Genomic DNA, 13729 nt, shown 5'->3' with positions numbered 1-13729 from the left:
ACAAACAAACAAGCAAAACAAAACGCAACCACGACAGAAAGAAAGAAAGAAAGAAAGAGAGAAAGAAAGAAAGAAAGAAAGAAAGAAAGAAAGAAAGAAAGAAAGAAAAAGAAAACAGTCTAGAGTCTAGTCTGGGAAAGTTGCTGCTAGTTGTGGGGGTGGGGGTGGAGCCTCGGAGAGGTGCTCTGGCCTCTTGTAAGCCCTACAGGACCCCTGCACCCGGAGAGGCTGGGATTTCACATAGCTTAGTATAATAGCAATAGACGCTGTCCTTTGCAACTCACAGCTTTTCGGATTTGAGGAGTTAGGAAACTAGAGTCCTGACACTGAAAAGTAAGGAGTTAAGTACAGGGATCAACCAACACCACAGGGACAGAGCTTCGTCTGCCACATCAGCCCTGTCACCCTAACAGGACCAGGTGAGAGAAGCTGGCAGGTGACAGGTGAAAGTTGAACAAAGAAATCTGTTCCTCTAGCAATAAAAGAGCTTTTCCCTCGGACACTGGAGGGTATATCCATTCTGTCGTGCCTGTAAAATAACCGTTTATTTAATAGTTAAAAAAAAAACTCCAGTGATAAATGTCCGTTACCGATGTCAGCATAAAGTGCCAGTCGCAATACAACGCCCGGCTCCTGGCCGGCTGCTCGCTCGCTCACACGCACCGTTGGAACAGGGGAGCGGAGGCTCGGCCCCCCTAGCCCCGGGCGCCTGGTTCTCAGCCCGGTTTCCGCGCCCGGAGCTGAAGGTCAGCTGGAGGCCCAGGAGTCGCGCGGAGCCAGCGGCCCCTGGGGCCGGATGGCAGAAGCAGATACAAGGATTACACTTTCGCAGGCTCCCCGGTGTGGGGATAGGGAAAGGAAGGGGGACTGGAAATTGCCAGGGTGCATAGATCTTTTCTTTCCCCCTCTCCACAGTCAAGACTTTACAAGCTTATATAGTCAGGGGAGGGAGGAGGATAAAGAAAACGTATAAAATAACAATAGAAAAAGTAATACTTCTGTGAGAGGCGCCGCTGCGGCTCAGCAGTTTTCGTTGTGTGTGTGTGTGTGTGTGTGTGTGTGTGTGTGTGTGTGTGTGTGTGTGTGTGTGTGTGTTTTAATGCAGTTTTCCTTCCGCCATGTGAGTTGAGTACCGCCCTTTGGCCAAGAGTTTTAGCCGCGTCCTAGGAGAGCCGCCCAGGCTGTAGGAGTCGCGGCCCGGGCCAAGGCTCAGGAGCGCCGCAAGCGCTAGGGACCCAGGGGACTTTGTTGCTGTGGAACGAGGATCCCAAAAGCCCCTCCCGCTGCCCGCAGAGTTGCCTTCAGCTCGGGTCCCTCTAGTAGAGAAGGCGGCAGCACGCCCCAGGTTCCTGGTGCCCCGCAGGCTTTGTTTATTTAGCATTTGATCTTGGAGGTTTTGAGCTCCTTCACTTGTGAGTGTAGCGTCTTGTGGACAGCGAGAGTCCGGGACTGGCAGAATCCTTTTCCACACTCTTGACACTTGAAAGGCTTCTCTTTGGAGTGAATATATCTAAGGGTAGAGACAGACAACATAATGCAAATGTTGTTTATGAATGGCTGTCCGAGATCCCCTCCCCCTGCTGTTAAGGTGTTTGTGGGTACAGGCAAAGCGAGCAAGATCAAGCGACTGCAGAGGCTGTGGGTGGGAGTGAGGTGATGAAGGAGGGAGGGACAAATAGACCACCAGCCTTTCTGGGATTAAGTAGTAAGCACCTCCTCCCAAAGGCTGAGTCAATGCTAGAGGTCAATCAGCAGACCAGGCGTCAGACAGTTTCTAGATCTGCACTGCCCAAGAGATTCCTAAAATCTAAAACTGGATGAAATTAACTAAAATGAAAACGTTTCTGAGTTCCTATTTCAAGTGCCCGTTCCTAAATCTCTCCGTCTTTGCAGGAACTCCTATTGGACGGTTTTCAAGGACCGAGAAAGGGGCAAGGAGACCAGAACTTGTGGAGACCCGATCTTAGGTCCTACGTATTTCTCTCATACGGTTTTAAAACCTTTCCTGGAGCGAAAGCAGGGGAAAGGAGTTCATTTATGGTTTGAGAGAATCCCCAGAGGTATGGGAATGCTTACAGTCACTAGAGACTCTTGGGAACCTTAAAGGGGAGGGGGAAGCAGCAAGCCTTAGCAGCCGAAACAGATCCCTCTGGGGCCACCCGCGGTGCTGCAGTGTCGCACCTGTGGTCCCGTAGGTGGTCTTGCCTCCGGAAAGCTTTGTGGCAGATGTCACAGGTGTAAGGCCGCTCATCGGTGTGCGTCCGCTCGTGGATAAGTAGGTTATAGGACTTAGTGAAGTGGCGGCCACAGAACTTGCAGACGAATTCCTTCTTGGTCTTGGAAGGCAGGCGACCCCTTGTTGGCTTCTTTTCTGGAGACAGCTTGGTCACGTCCAGGAGGGCGCCCAGCCCACCAGCAGGGGAGCCAGGGCCCTCCCCTCGGCCAAGCTTGGTGGGATCCTCTTGTGTGGCAGCCAAGGCCAGGTTAGCGAAATCAAAGCGCGGCTTGGTCTTAAGCGCTGCACCGCTGCCTCCCGCGGTGATCTCTGGCTTAGGGTGAATGACGTGTGGAAACCAGGGAAAAGCTGGCAGCTGGAAGCGAGCGTCCATTAGGCTGGACACCGCACCTGGCACTTTAGAAAAAGAGGAACGAGGCAAGTGCATGGCTGGGTAGCCCAGCGTCCATTGGTGCAGATGCACCGCGTGAAGAGCGCTGAAACCATACAGGTTGGGCAGGTGGTCCGAGGGCACTGTGGGTAAGCCATTCACTGCCTGAAGGAAAGAGTAATTGGTAAGCTGCAGGGATGGGTGGATGGGCACCGGTGCTGGCAAGGTTTTGCTGCCCATTTCTGTCGCTGGTAACCGCAATGGCTTCAATAATCGATCTGCAAAGACAGGAAGAGAGAAGGTGGGGAGGGAGCCAAAGAGATGTTCAGAGCAGGTCAGTTTCCTCCAGAATTCCAGTCCAGTTATACCCTCTCCCCTCCTTTGGGGAATGCAGGAGGTGAGAATCAAAGACCCCACCCATGACCCCACTGCCACCTCAAAATACATAAGACGAAGGAGAGCTGTCTGACCAGAACATTCCATGATGGTCAGAATCCCTCCAAATGGTGTCTGGCAGAGATATACATGTTGACAGAGCAATCAGTGGGAAACTAAGTCCTTAAAGACAGATCCAACCAACTTAAAACAAAAGCCTGCTGTCAGCTGTGAAAGATGCAAACACTGTAAGCAGGCAGACACCGGATATCCACATTCGGGCAAACCTAGAGCCACAGGAACCTACACTGTCCCGCAGCAGTAGTACTAACAGAACCTGAGGAAGCCCCACTTACACATTCAGATTATCTCATTCTGCAGCAGAATCAACAAGAAGGTCCAGAGTCGAAGAGCAGCCAGTGTTTTTATAGGACAACCCTGTACAGAACGCAGGAGGCTTCAAATACGTATACCGCCCAGTTCCTGCAAGTTAAGCCAACGAAACCAGAAATTCCTATTTCATGGGGTAACTGGTTTGGTTTCCAGAAGCCACAAGAATCAGGTCATCTTTAAGACTCCCACTCGGATCTAAGTTTGCAATGTACCTTAAGACTGATTGGTGAATCCAGTGGGGTCTGTGCTCTTGGTAGCTGCTTACTGAGGACTCCCTAACCTTTGATGGTTAGGTTACCCTCATTTCAAGAAAGTTACTGATATCTGTGCTTCACTCCATTTGCTCCGTCAAACCGTTGCAATTCCAACTGAGGGAATTCATGTGCTCATAGCAAAGAGGAGCAAGATGTTCAGTTTTCTTCTGCAGGGTGAGAACTCTGGGCAAGGTCAGTGTGTGACACTAATGCCAGGCCTCCACTGCTGAACTCTGTTTACTCTCTGACTAGAAAATCAGGGTTCCTGAATAGGGTCGGGGTGCCATGCCAAAGGGACCAAGGCCACCAAAGCTGGCAGCTTCTGACTACTTTGGTCAAGTTCCTCAGGATGTATGGGAAAGTGGGGAGCTCCTCTGTCCCTCCAGACATTTCTAATTTGGGTCTATATCTTGGAAGAGGGAAAATGAAGGGAAGCCAGATGTAGCGATCCTTGGGAAGCCTCTAGGCTTGGGGTTCACTGACAACGCTGGGATCCTTGTCAGAGCAGGGTCTTTGTAAAATCCTTCCCCTTTCCCAGTGGCAGTATCTGGCTTCTGATTTCTTCTTTGAGCCAGTGCCTCTTTTACCCACATCTCTCCTCTGTCTTGAGTTTTCTTTCCCTGATACAAGGTACTTTTCTGACTCCCTCTTCACAGCTCAGTCCTAGAGGGTCTAAACACTTTCAACACTTTTCATTTCAAGGCAGAGGGAGTGGGGTCAATTTCTTTTCTCTGCCTGAGGCTCTAAAATGTCTGGCTGGTCCAAAAATGCACAGTGCGTGTTTGAAGGGGAGAAACTGAGGACACTACTGAGAAAACCTCTCTTGCAGCTAGCAAGAAGGTGACTGGTGATACAGCTAGATCCAAAGGAAGACAGTGACCAATGCACAAATGTAAGAACCGGCTGACTGATATGGGCCTGCAATTAATTTGGCCTCCCAGATAAGGAGCTCTCTGTCTCTCTGTCTCTCTGTCTCTCTCTGTCTCTCTCTGTCTCTCTCTCTCTCTCTCTCTCTCTCTCTCTCTCTCTCTCTCTCTCTCTCTCTGCTGAGATCCAACCTGGCTAGCTAGCAGGATAGCAATCATATCCCAGCCTTCTCTACTAAACAATTCACAAAACCTGGGCCAGACAAACAAACAAGGGACAAGGAAAAAGCAAAGTACAGTTGATCTTGGGCTGAAAAGAAAGCAGGGAACCCCTTTGGATTGGAGATGAAGAAAAGAAGGCCCCCAACTTCAAAGCTCTGCAGGACAGAGACTAATTGACCACTCTTTGATTTGCCACCCCTGCTTCTCTTCTAGGCACTGAAAATTGGATTTTATCTTCGACTCTATTGGGGCCCTGGGCAATGGGGAGGCCACACTAACCCCTCTCCTACTGGGCCCTTGGGATGTCAACCAGTGATGGCAGCAGCAGGACTCTGGCTTGAACTGCTACAAACTTCTTCCGATCCTTCTTTGCCTGCCTCTAGAAGCCAAAAAGTCTGGAAAGGCCTTGGGACCCTGGAGGGAGGTCCTTGCAACCTCTCTGCCTGATCTTATTTCCTCCAACACGCCATTTGTTTTTCTCAGTGGACCAAGCCGTTTATTTTCTGTAGCTTTCTTAGGCGTGGGATTCCAAGGGTTATGCCACCAACCTTCCCCGTGGACAAATTTCGTTGTAAATGTGGATCTTTACATCGGTACTTAAAATGGACCGTATGCAATAGCTGGTTTCAAGTGACCAGCTAAGAAGAAAACACAATTGCTGATATGCCACTGTGGCCTGAAAGATGAGAGGAACATGGGGCCTCTCCAGTTCCAGTGCCCCCTACCCCCTACCCCAACCTGAGCTTTTCCCCTGTTTAATCGGGTAGGGACCACCTCTTCTAAGGCCCAGTATCTACTCCACGTGGAGCTCAGGCCTGGAGACTCGGTAGTAAATGTCCTGACTCGCTGCAGTGAACTCAATTCGTGCCTCAGAGCAGGGGTCCATGCGCTGCACAGTCATTCGTGTCCCTTTTGCAGTAGAATGCCAATCCCGTGTCTGCCGCCATCCCTATGGAGGGCATTAATGAAGTGTGCAGCCTATTAAAGAGGTTTATTCGGGGCTAATTGAGCGTGAGTGAGTTAACTGCTTGCATTAATGAGGACAGAGCGAACCCCACGAGCTTTTGCCTGAAGGAGCCCAGCAGCATCCACACCTCATCCCAATATCATCCTTGACATGGAATCTCCATTTGAATGGTGACAGATTTTCCAATCCAGGTCCGGAGGACTGACCAACACCCGATATTTTAGCTGTATTTTTTTCCAACAAACGAGATCGAAGGAACCCACTTTCGTTAGCCATTCTGCAGTATTGAGATGCCCGCTGTGTCCCCAGGAGTCAGCTTCCCAATCACAATGAAATCGCAATTACTTGAGAGAGCCTGTGATAGACCATCTACCCACCAGTCCTCGTTGGTTCCCCTTCCCTGCCAGTCAACCCACTCCTTTTCTGGGAGGCTGTGAAACCAGGAGAACAGCTTTGCACGTGGTTCTCTTTCAAAGAGCTAACTTGCAAGTCCCATGGAATTAGAGACACCGAATTATTGCGACAAAGAAACCTTTGCGGCTAAACTCTGCTCCGGAGCCCACCCGGCTTGTGCAGGATTGCTGAGAGAGGGCTGCGCGGGAGAATTTTTATTATCAAGGATGCCGCTGGTGGAAGGTAAGATTCCTTCAGCCAGCAGCCACCCTCGCCCTCACCTTTTCTCTCATTTTGGCCCCCCATCTCTCTCTCTTAAAGCTGGGTTAGGCGACTACCAATGGTGCAAAAAAGAATCCCCACGCTTGAGGTATCCGCAGCCTCATGATTGTTCTGCTTCTGGGCGTCCTGTTCTCCAGTTAGGGAACAGTGTTCGTTTGTGCCCTCTGCCTCCCCCACCCAGCATAACTCCCTACACTAGAGACAATCGAAGGTTATGATTTGCAGGCCTGAGGACACACGGAAACCCTCCAAACAGAGACCATCCCAAACAGAGTCCAACTGGAGGCGGATATCAGACTCGCAGTAGCCCTGTGGCAGTTGGGGTTGAAGACTAAAGTACAAGTCCGCAAAAGAAGCATTTGCATTAAAGCGCAACAGAGTTGGGGCAATGCACCTGTCCCGGATGCTGTAGGCTTTAGATTATGACCATGCACCCACTCTCCCCGCTTCCTCAGCTAGGGAGGGATCTTTCTTTATTAAAAGGGCAACCTGCAAAAAAAAAAAAGTTTGTGTTCTCTTAAGTTGCTCTAGTCTCTTAAAGGAAGCCTGCAGACTGCCTTATAAAATCTGTGGGCACCTTACTGGAATACTGGAATTCTAGCTAGCCAAGCATGGCTGAATCCAATGGCCCAGGCCCGTCTGTCTGTCCCTTCCTTCCTCCCTAGGTCAGAGGCCAACAGGGACCCAGAGTTAGAAGTCCTTGAACCAGCATCCCCATCAACCCTATGTTGCAACTGCTCTCACTTTCACAAAGATCTTGCAGCCTTCCTTTGGCCAAAGAACTGCCTTTGAGGACACAGAAAAGAGGCACCAGTTACAATAAGGAACCAGGAGTCAGTCTTGCCGGCATTCGCCTCGCTGAGCCCAGGCGCCCCAGGGCTTCAGTTACCTTGTTCCGCGTTGGTCCCGGGCAAAGCGCGTCTGTGAGGGTCGCTGCACTGGACTTGAGTGACCAGAGACTCTGGAGCCCCCTGGCACCCCTGGCGAACTAGAGTCCTGACGCTTCTCTAGCTGCGGTGACTCCAAGCGCCCGACACGCGGGAGCGCTCCGCAGCCCGGGAGTCCTGCCCGCCGGGGTCTGGTGAGCTTCGCTCCTGGCTCCTTTTCTGAATCTGAACTCGAGCCGGTGAGAACTTGCTGGGAAGAGGCCGAGCTACGTCTCACTCATCCCTTAGCACCGGGCCGCCTACTTATTTCAACCCACCTCCCCCTAACCCCCCTCCCCTTGCCTCGCGATTCCTCCCCTCCCTCCCCTGCCCCCCAACTCTGCCTGCGCCTGCGCATTGGGAAACAAAGTTTTGCTGACCCGGGCAGCAGACTTTGGCAGCTGTGCTAGCCTGCCCTCTGCTTCTCCTGACCGGTGTCCCCTCCCGACAGTCCCACTCGACACTTTCTATATATATATATATTTTTTTTTTTTTGAGACACATAAGGCATAAGGGTAGGCAGTAGAAGAAACAGATCCTACCGGACAAGAGAGGGCTAGAACCCAGCATTTCGAAGTTCTGTTGTGGTGCTTTGGAACTTATGGTGGTGCCTTTGAAAGCGGAGAGGAGCCTGAGGTGTCCCTACACCAGCATCTTAGGCACACACTCGGTTTGTAATCTGAAAAAGTCGATGCTGTTAGAATCTCTCTTGAAGTGACAGACCCCTGGTGTGGAGCAGCGGTCTGACACCAACTAGAGAGTGGGAAACGGGCGGCGACTCTGGCAGAGCTGACTAGTTCCTGGTGCAGAGGGACAGAGATTACTGACTGGCTTGAGCCGCGACGTCCGAGTGCCTATGGCTGACCACAGACCCTGGGGTGCGGAGTTCCGGCAGAGCTTGGGGGCGGGGGAGAAGAGCTGGTTTCCTGAAACTCAGACCTCTCCGGGATTCCATTCTAAAGCTCCAGTCACATATTCCTTTTAGAGTGGATGAAAGTTTAAAGAGCAGTTAAGGCACTGGGACCCCTGGGCCTGGGGAGCTGGTTTGGGTGGAGTTTGCAGAGGGAGTCAGGGCTCTGGCCTAGAACAACTATGTCCTCCGGGTCTGTGCCTTATGTGCACCCTCCCCTCCCCAGCCCCCAACTATCACTTTACTATTGATCCCTAGCACTGACCTACCACTGACCCCAGTCAACTGTCATCCCTCCCCACCACCTTTCTGGAATGCCTGACCTGGCTTCTTCATGGGTGTTGGTGTGGTTTCCTTACTTCCTGACTTTGCCCCAGAATTACTAGTGCAGAGTGGTGTGTGTGTGTGTGTGTGTGTGTGTGTGTGTGTGTGTGTGTGTGTGTGTGTGTGTGTGTGTGTGTGTTGTGTGCTCCTGTGCGCACACTTCGTGAGATCCAGGCACCACTCTTAAACATTGAAACAATCCTTTCAGAAGAGTTGCCCACTCTCCAACTTTGGTGTGCAAGATTAATCTGCTGTGCTTTCTTGAGGTAGCAGGAGTTTGATTCCTAACATAAGGTGTGATCTTGGAGGATGACCTACATCCCTCCTCCCACCTCCATAATTGAAACAGACTTGGTATTCACAAGCCTTTAGAACAGAAATAGCTTCCAGTCTCTGGCTACCTTTGACTAGAGCAGGGAAGGAGCAAAAGCCCCAGTTGCAGAGTCCGGCTGGTTACTGTCCAAGTAAGAAACCCACATAAGTGTGCCTATGTGTCTGGTATCCCAGCAGCTGTCAGTACTAACAAGATCCTGTCCCACATGCTGCCCCTAGACAGAGGGAGTTGAGATCACCCCCTTCCAAGGGCTGGGGACAAAATCCAGTTAGGCATTCAAGTACTTCATGGACTTCCTTCCACTTTGGCTAAAGGAGTTTGTAGGTGGTGGTTTCAGGTTCCCATAGTAGGCAAAGCTTGGACAATTCCCATACTAAGGGCCAAAGTTTCCCAAAAGAGTTAAACAAAATAAAACCTCTGTCTATTGGCTAGTATACACTTGAAAAGAGCAACTCTACATCAAAAGTAAAGACCCTCCTGAGACATATATGCACTATCCCCTTTCTCCTTCTGACGATTCCTTACAACTCAGTTCTCTATGTCGTCGTTCTTTTTGTCTTTCTCAAAAAAGAAAAAGAGCCTTATCACCTCCTATCTCCACCGTGTGTGTGTGTGTGTGTGTGTGTGTGTGAGAGAGAGAGAGAGAGAGAGAGAGAGAGAGAGCGAGAGAGAGAGAGAGAGAGAGAGAGAGAGAGAGAGAGAGAGAGAGAGAAGCAGTACTCTGATTCTAGGCAAAGAACAAGCACACAGGATTTTCAATTCTTTTACCTGGAAAAATTGTCCTGGCCTTCAAGCAAGCCCTGTAGCTGAGATGATTCAGAAGGCATAGGAAGCAAGGTTAGGAACTCACTATGTAAGGGGTACTGAGGTCACCTCAATGGGCTTAGATCCCTGACTATTAAGGGACTTCTTCGAGGTCAGCCACAACTCTGAGCACTAGGAAACAAAATTCAAGATAACCTAGAAGCTGAGAAGTGCTCCCTCCCACTGTGAGTCCCCTTGGTGAGTGACCCTGATCCCAGAGGTACTAGAGGCCATCCAAGGTCCTGTTTTCCTCTAGATGGGACTTGAGGGAAGAAGCCCCAGAAGCCGCGGACCTAAGGAGATCAACTGCTGGTATCTTTCTCCCATCTGTTTAAGAGAAATTCGCCAGACCAAGTAGGACGGTGAACTAGTGAGTGGAAGGCAAGGTTCAGAGTTCCTAAGAAGACCTGGGCATTTTTGAAAGAGTTAGATTCGTTTAAAATTCTCCAGGATGTCACGTTTCAAACGTATTTCATGACATAGACAACCTGTACCCAGAGGTGCTGTTGGTCACATCAGCCCAAGAGCCCAGTGAAGATGGGGAAACTCCTATCCCACCCACGCCTTATTCCTGGGGTCCACAAACTCCGCCTCTCACAACTTCCACTGACTGAGCCGGTAGTTTAGGCTCGCATAGAGCCTGCAGCGGGTAACCAGATTCAGCTCCTCTCTTACTCTCTCCCTTGGCCACTGCCTGCTGCTTGGCTCCAGGACCAATGCCCAAGAAGTTCCAGATTCCGTGGGAGTTGATCACCTGGAGAAAGCTTCCCCACTCCAGAACTAAGGGTTCTAGCTCCCGGCCCCCGTGCACACTTCCAGGTGCATCCTGGTCGGGGTAGAGTGCAGACAAAGCGCCATCCCCAGCCTTTCTGGGAGACTCCTTTCGAACTTTGACCACAGGGAGTGAGTGCAGCCTTACAGTTCAGCAGCTACTGCGGCGGCGAATCTTTACTACCTTTCCTCCCCAGGCTTACCTGGGGTGATAGTAACCTCCACTTGTTCTCCTGTCCTAACCCCAGTCCGTTTTTGCCCATCAGGAAAGAAACGAGTACACCCTGTATTGAAGTTAAAAATGATTTGGGTGGTCCCCGCTTGTTTTTTAAATTATGAACCTGTACCTCTCCACAGATACACAAAAGTGACCTCATTCGGCTAAGTGGAATTTACTTAACATTTGCGAATTGTTCCTTCTATAGCAAACTTTCCAGCAACTTTGTGGACATCTCCTGTGTGGGAGTCTTCTCATTTATCCCTCCCCCACCCCATATTCAAGATTGGAACCTTCAAATATCGAGGGGATTTAGCTTTCCCCGTGTGTTCATTTAGATGATGAACTGTAATAGTTCAATAGTTCCCCTGGAACCATTAGAGTTAATCAGATCAAAATCCAGCTCGGAGGAGTAGGGGTTAAATTTCGGAGGTAGGCAACACAGCAAAACCCTAACGCCTCTGAAAATGCACAAGTTAGCCAGAGTTCTGAGACTAGAAGCCTGTGGATCACGCTGCCACCGATGTTTATTGTGACAGCGACAGGCAAGTTACAATACCCAAACTGAAAGGGAAAGTGAACACGGTTTTCCCAGACGTTTCCCCGCGTCCTAAGTTCCTTGTGAACATCTAAGCATCTTCTAATTATTAAACGACATAACAAGACGTTTACGCCGGTATATACCTTTGTCTTTGTTTCTGTGTGAAGGAAACACGAATATACACACACGGGATTGCACGATCTCTGGTCATACTCACTTCAGTAAAATGAAAAAATAGTGACTTGTACCAAATGTGGTACGTAGAGGTTTAAAAACTGGGTGATCAGAATCAGTTTTGACACACAACAACCTGTGCTCAGGAGGTACTGAAATGTTCCTTCCTCCAAAGGGAGGGAAGTGAGCGCATCAGAAAAGACCCAGTGTCTAATGAAGCTATAGAAGGTGGAGAAAAGTTGTTGCGGCGGTGAAGTTGTGTGCAGTCGGGATGGAATCCTTGATTAGAATCACCTACAATACCCGCAGCGCTGCGTGCTGGACCTGCAAGGGCATCGAAGGAAGGAGCTCTCTCCAAGTAATTAAGCATTCTCAAACACTGAAGGGCTGTTACCTGCACAGCGATTTCCGGCTGGGGGCCTCTGAACAAGTCTGGCTCCGAAGTTTTTAACCCAGTTCACGACACAATCATGAAGAAAACACGCCCCCTGCTGGCAAGGAGGAGACATCTCTCAGTGTCCTTTCCTAGAAGAGCCAAGAACCCAGCTATCCCTTTTTTTTATTTTACCAGAGTGGTTTTCAAATGTTTTCTTTTTTCTTAGGTTACGAAATTTCCCATTACTCCTTTAAAATCACGTGCACTCTTACACTTCTAAAAGAAGAAAGAATTATTCCCCACCCCCTTTAAGGGTTTTTGTTTCCTGGCATCAAGTATGACATTTCTGATTTTATTTTATTTTTTAATAATCTGAAGTCTTTAGCATTTTTCTGTCTCCAGCTCCTTCTCATCTTGGGAGCCACTATGAACGAAGATCTGGGAGAAGGTTTGTGATTCTCAGAGCTGTACTGGGGGCTGTGCCTTCTGTCCAGGTACCTTGAGGTGAGGTTGCCGCTCCCTTACTCTCTCATCATAGCTCAGTACTCACTGGAGCACGTTGTCCTCACAGATGCGATTCAGAATCTCTGATGAAACATAGGGATTGAAAGAAAATTTGTTTCTGTGGACCATTTCCCCCTAACTGCTTGAGGCTACCTGTGCTACTCTCCTATTTTCATTTTCCTTTCTGTTGTTGACTTCTCTAAGACTGTTTCAATTGGACCCACTCTTTTTCTTGATATCAGTGTGCAGGCTGTCTGACAGAGATCTGGGCACAGGAACCCTAAGATTCTTCCTGAAAATAAATCTCTGGACAGTCCCCAAGCTACAAAAGAAACACAAGATCTAAGATCATGATAGCAGCTCTTGCCTTTGTCTCTCAACTCCATCCATGGCCTTAAAACAGGACTTTACTGTATTCTTGGAAGTTCCGAATTGAAATGAGACAGACCATGAAAATGTAGGTTGAATTTGCTTTAAACCACATGCAAAACAAAACAAAACAAAACAAAAAAACTTCACCACCACCACCACCACCAACAACAACAACAACAAATTCTCTAGATAAAGGCTCATTTGTTTCTTCTGGTCCTCTGGTGCAGAGAGTCAGGTGGTACTTTACTCCTTGAGGAAAATTATTGAGAAAGTCTCTCTCTCTCTCTCTCTCTCTCTCTCTCTCTCTCTCTCTCTCTCTCTCTCACACACACACACACACACACACACACACACACACACACACACACACACACAGGCCATCATTACCACCACTTCCAACAGAAACAACAGCAGCAGCATTACAGCAATGGACAAGCCTCTAGCAAGGGAAAGATCAATGTTCTGCCCTGCTCCAAACCAAGAAGATGCCACTCTTTCTGGTGGCTACCATTACCTTTGCCCCACTAAGGAATAGAATGTAGTCATGTCTTTGTCAACTTTCAGGAAAGGGTGCCAAGGGAATGGACCTCAGCTAGATGGTTCCGGGCACTATCATATCAGCTCTTGCCTCAGTCACTCAAAGCCTCAAAGTACTTAATCTTGGTGCTTCAGTAATATTAACCTATCCATTGGAAGGGGGGCCACTTGCCTGGGTCCCCTTAGTGATTAGGTCAGGAGGACTTTCTTTAGGCCACGCTGCCATATTCAGGAGGTGCCAGGCCACCAGAGTGGTGGTCCAGGTCAAAGAGAGGCTGTTGCCCTCTGAAACTTGGAAATCATCCTTTCTAGTGCTGTGTTTTATGTGTGGTGTGCCTACACCAAGAGACTTGAACTTGAATACCAATTTCAGGTGAGAATTGATAGAAGAGGAGACATTTATGATACGTATCACATCTGTGTACCAGACCAGAAAAAAACCAGTCCATTATGTTAATCATCCACAAAGACCAAGCATCAATTCTCCACTGTCTAAACTAGTATCAGAATACCAGCTCCATAGCCCTCTTTCCTGTCATGGCTCCAGAAAAATCCAGTTGCTCATAGTGAATCCAGTTTCC

General features: G+C 49.3%; 1 protein-coding gene across 4 annotated transcripts; it reads right to left on the bottom strand.

Moving 5' to 3' along the window:
* Positions 1 to 526: 526 nt before the first annotated feature.
* Positions 527 to 11823, bottom strand: Osr1 (odd-skipped related transcription factor 1). Of its 4 annotated transcripts, none has more exons than XM_087552576.1 (3): positions 11754 to 11823; positions 2182 to 2884; positions 527 to 1510 (listed from the first exon to the last, which is right to left on the bottom strand). In XM_087552576.1, exons 2-3 carry the CDS (start codon positions 2844 to 2846, stop codon positions 1375 to 1377), a joined length of 801 nt encoding a protein of 266 aa, XP_087408702.1. In that variant the 5' UTR covers positions 2847 to 2884; positions 11754 to 11823; the 3' UTR covers positions 527 to 1374. The 4 variants fall into 4 exon arrangements, with proteins under 4 accessions (XP_087408702.1, XP_087408703.1, XP_087408704.1 ...); XM_087552577.1 differs by lacking the exon at positions 11754 to 11823 and adding an exon at positions 7248 to 7524; XM_087552578.1 differs by lacking the exon at positions 11754 to 11823 and adding an exon at positions 7248 to 7524 and having other exon boundaries at positions 2182 to 2771.
* Between the last annotated feature and the right edge of the window lie 1906 nt (positions 11824 to 13729).

This window comes from Rattus norvegicus, chromosome 6, assembly GCF_021556685.1.
Source record: "Rattus norvegicus strain SHRSP/BbbUtx chromosome 6, alternate assembly SHRSP_T2T, whole genome shotgun sequence".
Taxonomy (NCBI): domain Eukaryota; kingdom Metazoa; phylum Chordata; class Mammalia; order Rodentia; family Muridae; genus Rattus; species Rattus norvegicus.
This window is presented reverse-complemented; position numbering and strand designations above follow the sequence as displayed.